Raw genomic sequence first — 16,311 nt, 5'->3', positions numbered from 1 at the left:
AGGGTGAGTTGCAGAGAGAGGAAGGAAGGCCAGCTTCGGGCTGGAAGGGGCCCCATGCAGAAGGACGACTGTCCTTGAATAGATTCAGAATTGGCAACCTGACCCTGACTGGGCCTAGAGCTTGGCACTGCTGGGAGTGAGGGGCGGAAACACTGAGGAGAGACAGGTGTGAGCTTCCCACGTGGTGATCAGCTCGCACCTGTCTTGTGTCCTTGCTATTCATAGACTCCCAGAATGTCACGGCTGGAGGGGACCTCAGGCACCTTCTCATTCAACCCCTTTGCAGAAGAGCTGGGGGAATGGAGACCCAAGGCTCTGTTGGGCCTTAGATTGACCTGAGGTTACAAAGAGACAGGAGAACAGCCATAGCCCAGTTCTTCAGATCCCCAGCCTCCACTGCTCCTGGCCATTCCAGCCCAAGCAATGCAGAGAGTTAACTGGTAAGTCAAAGTTGAACTAGACGCTCTAGGCTGACCTCTGATGCCATCGAGGCCATGTGGCAAGTTTTCAAATGAGTCCCTTAGATGTTTCCTCTTTTCTTAACCTTCCAGAGAAGACCCAACTTTCTTTTAAAAGCATTTTTTTTTTTTTTTTAATTTTGGGCTTCATGATTATTTTTCTTCTGCAAACTTTAGGTCAATTGGAAGTGGAAGACGTTGGTGAATTCTCGTTTTTTTTTTTTTTTTGCCTTTCTTCCCGAACTTATCCTCAGGGCGTGGCTTTAAAATGCTTACTCACTATTGGCATGTGTCCTGGTGACATTGCCACCTTAATGATCTGTATTATCAGCCCAGCAACAGTGTTGATCAAGTAGGACACATGTTCAGAGAAGCAGACTATGTGTGAACAGGAGGCACTTAGGATTCAAGGACAAGGGTTTGGGTCTCAGCACTCCCACTTCTTTGCTGTGAGCCTTTGTTGCTGTCGTTGGGTGCTGTCGAGTTGGCTCTGACTTATAAAGACCCTAGGTACAACAGAACAAAACACTGCTTGGTCTGCACCGTGCCTGACAATGTTCCACTGCTATCCATAAGGTTTCTACTAGCCAATTTTTCAGAAGTAGGCCACCAAGTCCTTCTTCCTAGTCTGTCTTAGTCTGGAAGCTCTGCCAAAACCTGTCCACCATGGGTGACCCTGCTGGTATTTGAAATACCAGGGGCATAGCTTCCAGCATCAAAAGCCACCACAGTGTGAAAAACTGACAGACTAATAGTGGTGAGCCTTTAGACAAATTGCTTAACCTTCAGAGTCCGTGCTTCCTGAACTGTAAAATGAAGATTATAATATTTGTCCTATTTTTCTCACAAAGTTGTGAGAATCAAGTGATAGGATAACAATGAAAATCCATTGTAATCTGTAAAATAAAATGTAGCGTTTAGTTAAATAGTTGTTCTCTTACATTGAAAGAGAAGGATGCATGGCAAATGAAACAGAATCTATGAACCCTTTCTCACGGTTTTCACCATATTCTTTAAAATGGCCAAGTGTGAATACAGAGAACAACAGAAGAACTCCTGAAGAGAGAGACCCATCCTTGAGTTGAAATGAATGTAGGGAAATCAAGTGATGTCAAAAGACGTTGGTGAAGGAATCAGAAAAATCTAAGGGGAGCAGCTAGGGAAGAGTTAAGATTTGAAGGAAGGTGTCTTAGTTATCTAGTGCTGCTATAACAGAAATACCACAAGTGGATGGCTTTAACCAAGAGAAATCTATTCTCTCACAGTCTAGTAGGCCACAAGTCCAAATTCAGGGCGTCAGCTCCAGGGGAAGGCTTTCTCTCTCTGCTCTGGAGGAAGGTCTTCATCATCAATCTTCCCCTGGTTGAGGAGCTTCCCAGCGAAGGGACCCCAGGTCCAAAGGATGTGCTATTCTCATAGTTCTTGTTTCTTGGTGGTATGAGGTCCCTATGAGAGAAGCTCCCTTCTCTCTTTTATATCTCAAAAGAGATTGGCTTAAGACACAACCTAATCTTGTAGATTGAGTCTCATCAATATAACTGCTGCTGATCCCACCTCATTAACATCATAGAGATAGGATTTACAACACATAGGAAAATCACATCAGATGACAAAATGGTGGACAACCACACAATATTGGGAATCATGGGCTAGCCAGGTTGACACATTTTTGGGGGACATAATTCAGTCCATGACAGAAGGAAGGAAATACGTTGGTGACAGAGAAAGGGAAGACACTGTTGAGGAGCCACATATGAACAGGTTCAGTGTGGCCTAAAGGCTGAGAAATGAGACCAAGGATCCAAGTGAGGCAGTTGGCGTGCAGGGCTTTAAAGAAGAACAACAAGGATTAGGTGTAATGTGAGGTAATAGAGCCTTTTAACCATGATAGGGAGCCTTGGGGTGTAGTGGTTAACAGCATGGCTGCTAACCAAACGGTTGTCAGTTCAAATCTACCAGTCGCTACTTGGAAACCCTATGGGGCAGTTCTACTCTATCCCGTAGGGCTGCTATGAGTTGGAACTGACTTGATGGCACCTAACAACAACAACCACCACCACCATGATAGAAGGCCTTTTAACCTGGAGAAAAAATGAGTTTGAGGGGAAATTATTCAACAGCTGCTGTCAGAGTGAACTGGAGTGGGGAGATTCTGGCTAAGAGGGTACTACTGTAAGCCAGGTTTAAATTTAAAAGGCCCCAGGAAATGGAAAGAAAAGGATGGAACACAAAGACATTGTGCATAACTAGCATAGCCTGGTGACATAAAAACAAAACAAAACAAAGCACCAAACCTGTTGCAGACAAGTTGATTACGATTCATCACGACCCCATGTGTTATAGAGTAGAACTGTTTCATACGATTTTCTTAGCTGTAATCTTTATGGAAGTAGATCACCAGGCTTTTCTTCTCTGGCGCCATTGGGTTCCAAAAACCAAACCCATTGCCGCTGAGTCAACTCCGACTCATAGTGACCCTACAGTACAGAGTAGAACTGCCCCACAGGGTTTCCAAGGAGTGGCTGGTGGATTTGAACTGCTGACCTTTCTGGTTGGCAGTTGAATTCTTAACCACTGCGCCACCAGGGCTCCTTGGGGTTAGCGATTGAGCCCAAACCATTTGTACTGCCCAGGAACCTAGCTTGGTGAGAGGAGCTGAAAGTAACTCCGATGTTGGTTTCCAGCAGCCTGATGATCTAGAAGGCGAAGGAATCTTTCCGTTTTGCAGTAGTTAGCAGAGGAGCAAACCCAGAGTACACTGGGTGCCATTTTGTGCTTCGTGCCTTTCTGTGGGCATTATGCTTGTTCCAGAATTCATGGAAGTAAGCCACAGACTGGGGACGGCCACGGCACTTCTCTGTGGCATGCAGCTTAGCACCATCTCAGCGATTTCTGGTGCAATATCTTGGGGGAAGTCTTCTCTCCCTCCTGAGCCCATGAACACATGAACCCTTGAGGAGAAGGACTTCACTTACTCTTCTTGTTATTCCCGGAACCAGCTCAATGCCTGGCTTGGACTGTGTGCCATGGAAGTACTGACTGAGTAGCACAATCAAAAAGAAAGAGAAAATGTCTGGGGGTGGAAGTGGCTGTGTTTGGGGCAGAGGGTGGCAGCTGGAGCACTGCCTACATTTCCCGCTGATGGGGGCAACTTTTTCAGTTGATAGAAGACCCTTGCTTCTCCTTTTTTTCCCTCTAGCTAAGCTATCTATTCGTTCGCTAGCACCTCTAGGACAAAGAGGAGGAAGCGAAACTCAAATCCCTCCCATTTAGTATTTCAGCAGTTTTGACCAAGGTTTTGACAGGGTAGGAGTTTGGAGCTCCTGGGTAAAATGAGCAGCCCTGGTGGCCATAGTGGTTAAGAGCTATGGTTAAGGTTTGCAGTTAAGGTTGTGGTGAAAGTTACGGTTAGCAGTTCCAAGCTGCTCCTTGGAAACTCTATGGGGCAGTTCTACTCTGTCCCACAGGGTCGCTATGAGTTGGAATCAATGGAAGGCATTGGGTTTTTTGGGTAACATGAAATTTTGGTCTGGTTTGTGGATTTTAATATCACAGATAACTGAGAGTTGATTGTATGTACACAAACTGAACACAAAGTATGAGATCATTTCTTCATTTAGAGTCCAAGAGATTTCAATTTCAGTTCCTTAACACACACCGCCTGCCATGAGTAGGGCCTGTTATTGTTAGTTGCCCTGGAGTTGATTCCTATCCATAGTGACCCTAAGTATGTAGAGCAGAACTGCTCCATAAGGTTTTCAAGGCTGTGACCTCTCAGAAGCAGATCTCCAGGCCTGCCTCTGGGTGGGTTCGAACCACAAAGCTTTCAGCCAGTATCATTTTTAAGTGAATACCGTGCACCTTCTACATTTGTTTGCCGCCTGTACCACCCCGCCCTATGAGGTATTTTCATAAGCGCTGCTACATGAATTTTTTTTACATGTTGCAGAAAAAATTTTTTTTTGCATAGCATGCTTATAGAAATACCTCTAGGGGGAGGGTGTGGCTGGCAAACAAACGTAGAAGGCACGTGTTATTTTTGTAAAATATGGTAGTTGAGCACTTAACCATCTGTGCCACCCAGGGACTCCTTGAGGAGGGGCTATTGGGTGAAACAGCTAAAATCGCATTTTAGGAGGTAGAAGGAATCCCTGAGTGTGTGGACGGCTCCACTGAAAGGAATCTGGGAAGAAAGGCCAGATGATCTACTTTAGAAAAATCAGCCTTTGAAAACCCAGTGGGACACAATTCTACTCTGGCACACATGGGGTCACTATGAGTCAGAATTGACTCAATGGCAACTGGTAAACCTGCCTTTTCAAGCCCTGATAGAAAGAAAGAATCCCACGTTTTTGTAGCTAGAACCCCAGCTTCTCTGGTATTGGGGCAGATCAGTCAATGAACTAAGGCCTCCATGATTTTCTTAAAAACCTTTCTTAACACAATACCCAACAAGCACTAAGGAAAGCAGCCCCATTGATACAACAGACTCTTCTGTGGTAGCTCAAAATTCACAAAACTGCTACTGCATATAATTTTTCCCGCTAAAGTGAAGTAAAATTTTAAGACTTCACTAGTACTTGCAGTTGACTTTGTTTTGGGAGCCATTTTCCACAAAGGAACACAGTTTTATTACTTTAAGTAATAAATGGAGGGGTTCCATTCTGAATGTCCTCATGATACATGATTTAGATGGCACCTGGTATGATGGCCAATGGCTGCATGTATGGACCCTTCTGAAATCATTTGGGAAGTGCCAGAGATCTGCTCTAATTTCAGCTGGAGAAAAAGAAAACAGAAAAGCACAAATTTGAAAGGTTTCACATAGTCTCTATGATCTTTGAAAAAGTTAAGTAAATATCCCTGCTTAAGGGAAGCCTGGGGGAGGAAGGAAGAGACTTTTGTAGTCTTTCAGGTCTTAGCTATTTCTGGGTTCTCCAAGATCTTAGGGTGCCCTGCTTCATGACAGCGTTTCCTGTCACCGAGGTCCTTCAAATATAGCTGGACAATTAGGCCTTGGAAGGGGGGAAGAAGTCTGGGACTTAGTGATAAGTCGGAAAGTTGGACTAGATAATTGGTTATTAAAGTGTGGTCCCTAGACCAGCAGCATCAGCATCACCTGGGGTCTTGTCAGAAATGCAAGTTCTCAGGTTCCCAGACCTACTGAAACAGAATCTCTGGGGATGGGGCCCTGTCGAATGCACACACAAGTTTGAGATTCACTGGGCGAGATGACTGGGATCCCTTTCAACATGGAGATTCTACTATCCTCCAACTCTGCAAGAAGAAAACCTTGATTTTTAAGTCTAATGGTATGCCACCTAACTGTGATGCTAATGCATAAGAATTCATCTTCCAGTCCTGACAGCATGAGGCAAGTTTTCTCAAGAAAATATATTTTATATGCATATACTATATTAGATTTATGTGTATAAACACACACATACATGCTTACCTCTAAGAATTTAGAAAATATAGAAAAACAAAATGAAACAAAGAACTCCTAGAGGTAACTGCTCTTACCTTTTTCATACACCGATTTCAATTCTTTGTTTCTGTGCTTTTATGTTTTTACTGTTTTCCAATTACTTAGATTTACTGTTTTCCCATTACTTAGTTTCCACTTTTATCTTTATTATTTTCTTCTTCTGCTTCTCCTAAGTTTGGTTTATTACTGTTTTTCTAAATTTGGGATTATTCATTAATTTTTTTTCCTTTTTAAATGATGGAAACATATGAGGCTTTGAATTTATTTCCAAATGCAGTTTAGACTGCATTCTTTATGTATTGAACTACAGCCTTCTAGTTTTCATTATTTTTTAAATAGTACACAATGATGGTTTTGATCTCCTCTTGAATCTACTGTTCTTTAGAAGAATTTTTACGCCTCCAAGTGATTGGATTTTATCTATTCATTCAATCTTCTATTATTAATTTCTAGTTGTCTTAGTTATCTAGTGTTGCTATGACAGAAATACCACAAGTGGGTGGGTTTAACAAACAGAAGCTTATTTTCTCACAGTTTAGGAAGCTAGAAGTCCAAATTCTGGGTGCCTGCTCCAGGGGAAGGCTTTTTCTCTCTCTTGGCTCTGGAGGGAGGTCCTTGTCTCTTTGAGCTTCTGCTCTTGGGCAATCTTCATGTGGCTTGGCATCTTTCTTCCTCCATCCCTGCTCTGCTCACTGTTTCATCTCCTTCACACATGCTGTACACTAACCTTGCCTCATTAACATAACAAAGATAACCCATTCCCAAATGGAATTACAACCATAGGCATAGAGGTTAGGATTTACAACACATATTTTGGGGGGACATAACTGGATCCATAACACTAGTGTTACTTGTTTGTTGTCAAAGAAAATGACCTTTTTAATTTCTGCTTCTGGATTACATATGGATTTTATATTTGTAGATTAGTTTATGATCTATTTTAGTAAACATTCTATGGATTAAAAAAAAGAAGATAGACAATTTGTTTTTAGGTTACAGAGTTTAACACATATCTATTAATCTCATCTTAAGTCTTTTTTTTTTTTTTTAGACCACTTGATCTCTAAGGTGGAAGCAAATACTTTAAAGTCTCCCAATAACTGTCTGTCAACTTCATATTGCACATTTATTTTTTTCCTTAGAATATATATATATTTTCACAGTATATATTTTGACTCTGCTATTATACATATTTTTAATTATATACCTAACGTTTTATGACTATCACATCTTATAATCAAGTGTACTTTTTATGAAATAAACAATGACCTGCCTCATTTTGCCATATGTTTTTGCCATGATGGAAGATAGTTTGCCTAAAATTAATATAACTGATGTTACCACTTCTTACTTCTAGTTTCTTTATGCTTGATAAAGGATAATTAAAGAGATATATATGTCCTTTTGTTTCACGTATATCTCTTGTGAGATGCATACAACTGGATTTTAATCTTTAACCTAGAATGAGAGCATGGGTCTTTTAATAGGGGATTTTAACTCATTTATGTTTATTGTCAGTACTGGTATATTTATAACATCTTTCATTTTCAAAATTTTAAAAAAGTCTTCTTGCTGCTTGCTTTCTGTCACGTGCTATATTAATAAAGGATTCATATATTTTAAATTTCCTCGGATCTGTAAAGTTTTAGTTCCACTAGAGATTACCTAGTTATTAAAATTTCCTTGTGATTTATACTTTGTAATCATCAAAGCAAGAACATGAAGAATTTAGCATATTTTTAATATTCCTTCGACAACGTCTTCCACGTGCTTTCTGCCTTTGTTAATATAACCTTAGGTTTGGGATCCAGGTTATTGTTTATATTGTATATCTTCTCTTTCAAAGAATGATTTTTGCCCTTTGCATTCTGTTGCATATTTCACAGCTTTTTTTTTTTTTAATTTTTCTAATTTAACTTCTTTCAATGATTACCAAAAGTTATTTTGTGCTGTGATATCCCATTATTAAGCCTTTAATTTTGAATCACTTCTTGTTCGGCACGTGCCTTCAAGAAAATACTTCAAGAAAAGTACATTTGTTTTTATCATGTGCAAGTTTAAGGATGGCTGCTTTTTGCCTTTGCATATGTATTTCCATGAACTTCACACCTTAACGGAGCGCTGGTGGTGCAGTGGTTAAAGCATTCAACTGCTAACCAAAAGGTTGGTGGTTCCTTGGAAACCCTATGGGGCAGATCTACTCTGTCCTATAGGGGTTGCTATGAGTCGGAACTGACTCCATGCCAAAGGGTTTTTTTTTTTTTTCCATGCCATAAAATCATTGGGTCATTGGGTCACAATTTTTTTCATGGTTAGTTGTAATCTCTGAAGGTTAGCATTGAGAGGAGGTGGGGGTGGGGATGAGGGTAGTGTTTGGTTATTTCAAAAAGCAATGTCTGGATTTAGTGGAATGGCGTTTAATAGAAACCATGTCATTGATCCAGATAGGAAAGGGTTTACTATCTTCCTGCCTGCCTTTAGGAAATGGGAGGAGCTTGGATAGATTTTCTCAATTTAGCTCCATGAAAATTATAAGTAGTAGAAACTCCCTCCATTATTCCTAATTCTGGCAAGGTGGTAGCCTATTATTAGTTTTGCTGTGTTGTGTTTTTATCTTTTTCTTAGTCTTCATAAAACCACAAGTTTGAAGAAAGACTTTGCACAGCAATTTCTACCTTTGAGAACCTTTATAGAAGACACCACCTCTGGAGTCTCAAGGGATAAGTGTTATAATTTATAGCACTCCTGCGTGTGCAAATGGTTAATGCACTTGAATCAAATTTAAACGTTGGAGGTCTGATTCCATCCAGGGGTCCCCTGAAGAAAGGCTTGGTGATCTCCTTAAAAAATCAGCTACAGAAAACCCTATGAGGCACAGTTCTACTGTGACACAAATGGGGTCACCATGAGTCAGAGTCAGCTCCATGGCAACTGGTTTGGTACATAAAACAAAAAGTTACAGAAATACACCTAGGTATAGACCTGGTAGAAGTCTCCCGAAAACCCCCTCTTCAGTATAATAGTAGAAAAAAACTTGATGTGCACACAAATGGCACAGTCAGAGAAACCTCTTAGACATAATGAAACACCTCACGGAATGAATTTTCCAGGCTTGAAGGCAAAGGACCATAGACTTGGGGGACATCTACGTCAACTGGCGCAACATAGTTCTTAAAGATGGTGTTCTATATCCTACTTTGGTAAGTAATGTCTGGGGTCTCAAAAGCTTGTGAGCAGCCATCTAAGATACAACTGTCGTTCCCTTCTAGTCTGGAGCAAAGGAGAGGGAAAAAAACTAAAGACCCAAGGGAGCAATTAGTCCAAAGGACCAATGGACCACATGAACCACAGCCCACATGACCATAACTAGATGGTGTTGGCTACCACTACTGACCACTCTGACTGGGATTATAACAGAGAGTTCCATACAGAGCAGGAGAAAAATGTAGAACAAATGATCAAAATCACAAAAAAGACCAGCTTTACTGGTCTGACAGCAGTAACTCCTGAGACTATGGTCCCTGGGTACCCTTTTAACTCAGAATTGAAGCCTCTCCCGAAGTTCATCTTTTAGCCAAAGATTAGACAGGCCTATAAAACAATAAAAGGTCCCGGAAGCTTTACTCCATCCACGTCATTAAGGTCGACTCTACTTTGAGGAGGTAGCTCTTCCCCAGTCATCTTTTGAGTGCCTTCCAACCTGGGGGGCTCATCTTCCAGCACTATATCAGACAATGTTCTGCTGCTATTCATAAGGTTTTCACTGGCTAATGCTTTTCAGAAGTAGACTGCTGGGTCCTTCTTCCTAGTCTGTCTTAGTCTGGAAGCTCAGCTGAAACCTGTCCTCCATGGGTGACCCTGCTGGTATCTGAATACCGGTGGCATAGCTTCCAGCATCACAGCAACACACAAGCCCCCACAGTACAACAAACTGACAGACACGTGGGAACCAGAGATATCATTACTGATGTCAGATGGATCCTGGCTGAAAGCAGAGAATACCAGAAGGATGTTTACCTGTGTTTTACTGACTATGCAAAGGCATTTGACTGCGTGGATCATAACAAACTATGGATATAACACTGCAAAGAATGGAAATTCCAGAACATTTAATTGTGCTCATAAGGAACCTTTACATGGATCAAGAGGCATTTGTTCGGACAGAACCAGGGGATACTGATTGGTTTAAAGTCAGGAAAGGTGTGCGTCAGGGTTGTATTCTTTCACCATACCTATTTAATCTGTATGCTGAACAAATAATATGAGAAGCTGGACTATATGAAGAAGAACGGGCCATCAGGATTGGAGGAAGACTCATTAACAACCTGCGTTATGCAGATGACACAACCTTGCTTGCTGAAAGTGAAGAGGACTTGAAGTAATAATGTAATAATAATAAAGTAATAATGTAGTAATAATGAAGATCAAAGACCACAGCCTTCAGCATCGATTACACCTCAACATAAAGAAAACAAAAATCCTCACTACTGAACCAATGAGCAACATCATGATAAAGGGAGAAAAGATTGAAGTTGTCAAGGATTTCATTTTACTTGGATCCACAATCAACAGCCATGGAAGCAGCAGTCAAGAAATCAAAAGACGCAGTGCATTGGGCCAATCTGCTGCAAAGGACCTCTTCAAAGTGTTGAAGAGCAAAGATGTGACCCTGAAGATTAAGGTGCGCCTGACCCAAGCCATGGTGTTTTCAGTCACATCATATGCCTGTGAAAGCTGGACAATGAATAAGGAAGACGGAAGAAGAACCGACGCCTTTGAATTGTGGTGTTGGCAAAGAATATTGAATATACCATGGACTGCCAAAAGAACGAACAAATCTGTCTTGGAGGAAGTGCGGCCAGAATGCTCCCTAGAGGCAAGGATGGCGAGACTGCATCTTACATACTTTGGACATGTTATCAGGAGGGATAAGTCCCTGGAGAAGGATATCATGCTTGGCAGAGTACAGGGTCAGAGGAAAAGAGGAAGACCCTCAACAAGGTGGATTGACACAGTGGCTGCAACAATGAGCTCAAGCATAACAACGATTGTAAGGATGGCGCAGGACTGGGCAGTGTTTCTTTCTGTTGTGCATAGGGTCGCTATGAGTCGGAACCGACTCGACGGCACCTAGCAACAACAAATAAAACAATAACACACGTGAGGAATGTGCTTCTTAGATCAATCAAGTATAAGAGAACCAGGGGGCAACACCTGTCCAAAAGCAAAGACGGGATGGTGGGAAGGGACAGGAGAATTGGAGCAATGGAACTGGTGAACCCGGGGTGGAAAAGAACAGGGGAGAGTTTGGACACAACGTGGAATTGCAACCGATGCCGTGAAAGAATTAGTATATAAATTTTTGAATGGAAAACTAATTTGCTCTGTAAACTTTCACCTAAATCACAAGAAAACAACTTGATGTTCTGAACGGCTCAAAATAGCAAGTTATTGAGGTACCTCAATAGCCCATTAGCGTGAAGAAGCTTAGAAACATAATTATCTTTTGAAAGATGTGAACATTCATGATAGTACTGAGGATATTACTAAAGCAATATCTCGGGAGAGGCTCTGAAAACAAATAGTTTCCTTTAGCCATGGAGTTTCTAGCTGGTTTCTCTTATGGAGGGATGCATGGCTCCTATAGTAGAACTAAATGGAGTGCTGGTGTTGTTGTTGTTAGGTGCATTGGGTCAGTTCCAACTCACAGCCACCCCATGTACCACAGAACGAAACACTGCCCAGTCCTGCACCATCCTCACAATCGTTGCTATGCTTGAGCCCATTGTTGCAGCCACTGTGTCAATCCATCTTGTTGAGGATCTTCCTCTTTTTCGCTGACCCTCTACTTTACCAAGCATGATGTCCTTTTCCAGGGACTGGTCCCTCCTGATAACATGTCCAAAGTACGTGAGATGAAGTCTCGCCATCCTTGCTTCTAAGGCACATTCTGGCTGTACTTCTTCCAAGACAGATTTGTTTGTTCTTCTGGTAGTCCATGGTATATTCAGTATTCTTCTCCAACACCACAATTCAAAGGCATTGATTCTTCTTCGGGCTTCATTATTCATTGTGCTGGTGCAGGTATGAGGAGTCAGGGAATGGGGAGGTTCCCTTTATTTTTGTTTGTACATTTGTTCATTCATTTATTCATCAGCCAACATATATTATTGAGTAGCTATTACAAATCAGGGATTGTGCTAGGTACCGGGTGATAGCGCCATCGACAAAATAGATTACCTTGTGGTTTCCCTTTCGGTGACCTTCAGTGGTGTTTCCTCAGAGTTGTGGTCATACCTGTGGTGAAGTATGTCTGTGCACTGTGAGGAGTAATTCCCAGGAGCGCCAGTGGCCATAGCAACAGGGTAGAAGTTCTAGGGTAAGTGTGCAGATTTGGCTTCTAGATGAAGAAGAACTTTCTAACAATTAGAACAGTCTTCCTTTGGAGGTAGTAAGCTCCCTGCCACTGGAATGATTAAGCTGAGGCTATTGATGATGATACTGGGGATGAAGTTTCAGAATTCACCAACTAGAGTTGTGAGCTCTTGGAAGACAGACCTGGGTCTCATTTGGTTTTGTAACTAATGCCTAGCAGTGCCTGGCACATAACGGGTATTGAATCAGAGTTTGTCACGTAAATGGATGGATGAATACAATGGAAGAGGGTACACTCATGGTTTCCCAAAGCCCCATGCAACTCTGAAGTTCAATGATTTCATATTAAGTCAGTGCCCCAAATAAAGCTCCTCATTCTCATTTCGAAGACTGGGAACACTCACCATGCAAGGTGGCTGCATCCAGGGCTCTCCATCCACTTGCATCGGCAGCAGCTTGTTAGTCCTGAACCCCAAAACCAAGAGAATGCAGTGAGATTCCTGGAGCTGAAAGATCAGGGTTGTTCAACCACAGAAACAGAAGTGGGAAGACCTTACCTGCCCACCTAGGAGTGGTTCTCTAAGACTTTCTTGGGGATCTTGTTAAGAGGAGACTTCTGAGCCACCTTAAGGACTTGACTGGGCAGGTCTGGAGCCAGGCCCAGGAATCTGCATTTTAATAAGCACTATGGGTAATTCTCTTGTCTTGGTCCTCAGACCACACTTTGAGAAACACTGCCCTGGGTGAGCAGTGAAGCCCAGAGAAGTGGCCTGGGAAATGGTGGTCAACAAGTATGGTGGTACCACTGCTGAGCAGATCCTCAGTTAAACAATTAGCCAGAGGGCCTCTAGTTCATGCCAAAACTCCACTACTAGGGTTATGAAATGGGGAAGGGCCTGGTTTCTATGTTGAGTGAGAGATTACATCATGTCAATGAAGTAATGTCTCCAGACTATACCAGGTGTAGCTCAGATTTGAATCTGTCTTGCCTTGTACCCCATTCTAACCAACATCTCTTATCTCCTGAACAACTGTACACTCTTGGGTTGCATGGACTGTGGACCTGGCTTAGCTGAGTAAGTGGGTCACCTGAGAATATTATCCTGGTAGACAGGAGGAAAGGAAAAATGTTAGCTTTCTTGCTTGGGGCGAGGCTTCTCTGGCATATAGACTTCTTAAAAAGAGAGACAATGGGCCTTTTGACTTCCTTCTGTGGAAGAGTTGTGAAACTGCACTGTGCTGTCTTGGGAGAAAGGGCAGTTCCTTTTGGAGTCTGGAGGGACAGGGAACAGTTACCACCCGCTGATCAGAGCCCTCACCTGGCTTCAACATCTGCCCTGTGCTTGAAATTATAAAATGAAGGAAGGAGGGAAGCTGTATTTTGCAAATCGATTCTGACTCATAGCGACCCTATAGGACAGAGTAGAACTGCTCCAAAGGGTTTCCAAGGAGTGGCTGGTGGATTCGAACTGTCGACCTTTTGGTAGCAGCTATAGCTCACTGTAGCTCTTAACTACTGTGCCACCAGGGCTCCAAAAACGATGTAGAAGATTTTTAATAATAAAAAAACAATAAATCTAATGATAAAAACAAATAATAAGAAGAGACAGTGGCATTTTGGTTCTTGGGGCTGTTTCTCTTGGAAAGGGACCTACTGAATGTGAAGACAAAATCTTCCCTTGTGTACATGGCTATTTTGATTCCTCAGATCAGGGTGTTATGTTCTATACGGTCTACATAAGTTATGGCGTAGGTGGGCCAACACACCAGCCCTACTCAATATTAGATTCATGGAGAATGGACAGGGAAGGAACTAGAGAGATTCATCTGGAAAACAGGGGCTTTAGTACAACAACAGCTCTGGAAGAAAGGGGAGCAAGGCTTTGGGGAACAATAGAAAAGATAGAGAAGACAGAAGAATTAAGACCAGGGGCTAACAGGATAGTCTGCATTTAAGACATGTCATCTGGGGACCATTCTGAGGCATGCAGGGTCATGCCCACAGTTTCCTCAAATGTACTCTGAGGGCATGTGCCCAAGAGGTTCTGGGAGAAGAGGGTTCTGTGGTCAAATGACTTTGTGAAACCCCAGGCACACTGTGCTCTCCTCTATGAGATCTCCAAGGCACACTAATAGAAATAGAATAGAAAAAGGAAAGGAATAAAGACTTCTGAAATTTTCAGGTAGGAAAGAATCTAAGACAAAATGTGACAAAACTCACTGCCGTTGAGTCAATTCCGACTCATAGTGATCCTATCGGACAGAGTAGAACTGCCCTATAGGGTTGCCAAGGCTGTAAATCTTTACAGGAGCAGACTGCCCCATCTTTCTCCCGCAGAGTGGCTGGTGGGTGTGAACCGCCAACCTTTCCATTGGCAGCCGAGGGCTTTAACCACTGTGCCACCAAAACAAAACAAAAGCACACCCGCTGCCGTCAAGTTGATTCTGACTCATAGCGACCCTATAGGACAGTGTAGAACTGCCCCAAGTGGTTTCCAAGGCACGCCTGGTGGATTCAAACTGCTGACCTTTTGGTTAGCAGCCGAACTCTTTACCAGTATGCCAACAGGGTTTTATAAAAATGTGACAAGTTGCATTGATTAAACAGAGGCAACTGAAATCAAAGGACCCCTCCACCAGACCCCATCTCTTCCGGCAGCCTGCTGTGGGCGATGTGTGCAGTCCATGTGCTGACGAGCCATCACCTTTGTAGTCAAATATGACATGTGCTGATGCTGATGGTTTAGCTCTAGAAAAGGATATGGGAAACAGCATTTCCAAAGCCATTATCCAAGAAAGAGCAGAGCAGAGAACCTGGTTTTCATTGGAATGTGCTCTCTGGCATACATCTAAATTTTTAATTTGCAAAGGTAATAAAGACAAAGAGTTGGATCTCTGGTTCTCTGGGCTTTATAATCTTCTATTCCTGTTCAGAGAACTTCACCAGTTCATTTTAAGAGAACAGCCAACTGGTTGTGGTGGACCCAGAAGTTGTTGTCCTAGATAGCTGCAATACGCCTGGTTTGGAAAATGGTCTGTAAAGATGTTCACTATGAACATTATTAAGCTTCCATCCGCACAACTTTTCCTGCCCTGAAATCCAAAGACAGCTTCCTGGCTGTTGCCTGGGAGTCTGTTAAGGGAGATGGAGACTCAGAGACTTCTGGGTAGCGAGGAAGCGTACCTGATGATGACGGAGGAGCACTGGGCCAGCCTCCTGCCTGCACTCTTCAGGCCAGTATAGATCTGCCCCATCTCCATGGCTCCCTCCAGCCCCACCACTTCAAGGAGCTGGTCGCTGAGGTCTGTAGAGTGAGACAAACAAAAGCAATGTGTACATATTTCTGTTTCTCACTCTCGTTCTGGCCAGAAGGCCTGGTGCCTGGATGGGTAACCCAGATCCATCAATAGCCCTTCCTCTCTCACTAAAAAGCCTTTTCATACTCACTCTGAAGAGAGCATTTCCGCAAAGGTCGACAAATGTACCTTTCAGGAACAGAAGCTCGGTTCTAGTGAAAAAGGCTCTGATCCAGGATATTAATTTGCATTAAATGCATAAGTTGACATATTAAGAAGCCTCTTCAAATGTAGAATAACCTAAATGATAAATCAGCTATTTCTGAAACAATGTTCAACCCCTGTGCAGCGAAAAGCACACAGGTTTGGAATCAGGATAGAAAGGAATGTTGATGATCATTACCCATAGCTGGATCAAGTCTCTCTTCTCTGAATGTCTGAATGATATCTTGGCCCCACTGATGATGACTGGCGGTTAATTTACCTCAGGTTTGGCCTGTGGTAAGCCACTGGTAAGCCAGCCTCCTTGGACATCCTCTGGGAAATCAGTGACCTCTTTCAGGACACCAGGTCCCTAGTCAGAGCCAAGGAAAAGAAAATTCTGGGTTCACAGCAGAAAAGGAGGGACAGAAAATATGAGTCTCAGGCTCAGAGAGGCACACAGGATCAATGGCCTCCAGCTGTGGCAGTGGC

At 42.7% G+C, this 16,311-nt stretch overlaps 1 protein-coding gene across 1 annotated transcript in view; it reads right to left on the bottom strand.

The window, feature by feature from the left end:
- The window catches only part of DGKG (diacylglycerol kinase gamma), a 200,747-nt gene that overhangs the window by 7,078 nt on the left and 177,358 nt on the right, over window positions 1-16,311 (bottom strand). The window contains exons 22-23 of the mRNA XM_023551564.2: window positions 15,506-15,626; window positions 12,726-12,786 (exon numbers count right to left, since the gene is read on the bottom strand). Of these exons, the coding sequence (XP_023407332.1) occupies window positions 12,726-12,786; window positions 15,506-15,626 (182 nt within the window). The remainder of the gene's footprint in view (window positions 1-12,725; window positions 12,787-15,505; window positions 15,627-16,311) is intronic.

This window comes from Loxodonta africana, chromosome 1, assembly GCF_030014295.1.
Source record: "Loxodonta africana isolate mLoxAfr1 chromosome 1, mLoxAfr1.hap2, whole genome shotgun sequence".
Classification (NCBI taxonomy): domain Eukaryota; kingdom Metazoa; phylum Chordata; class Mammalia; order Proboscidea; family Elephantidae; genus Loxodonta; species Loxodonta africana.
This window is presented reverse-complemented; position numbering and strand designations above follow the sequence as displayed.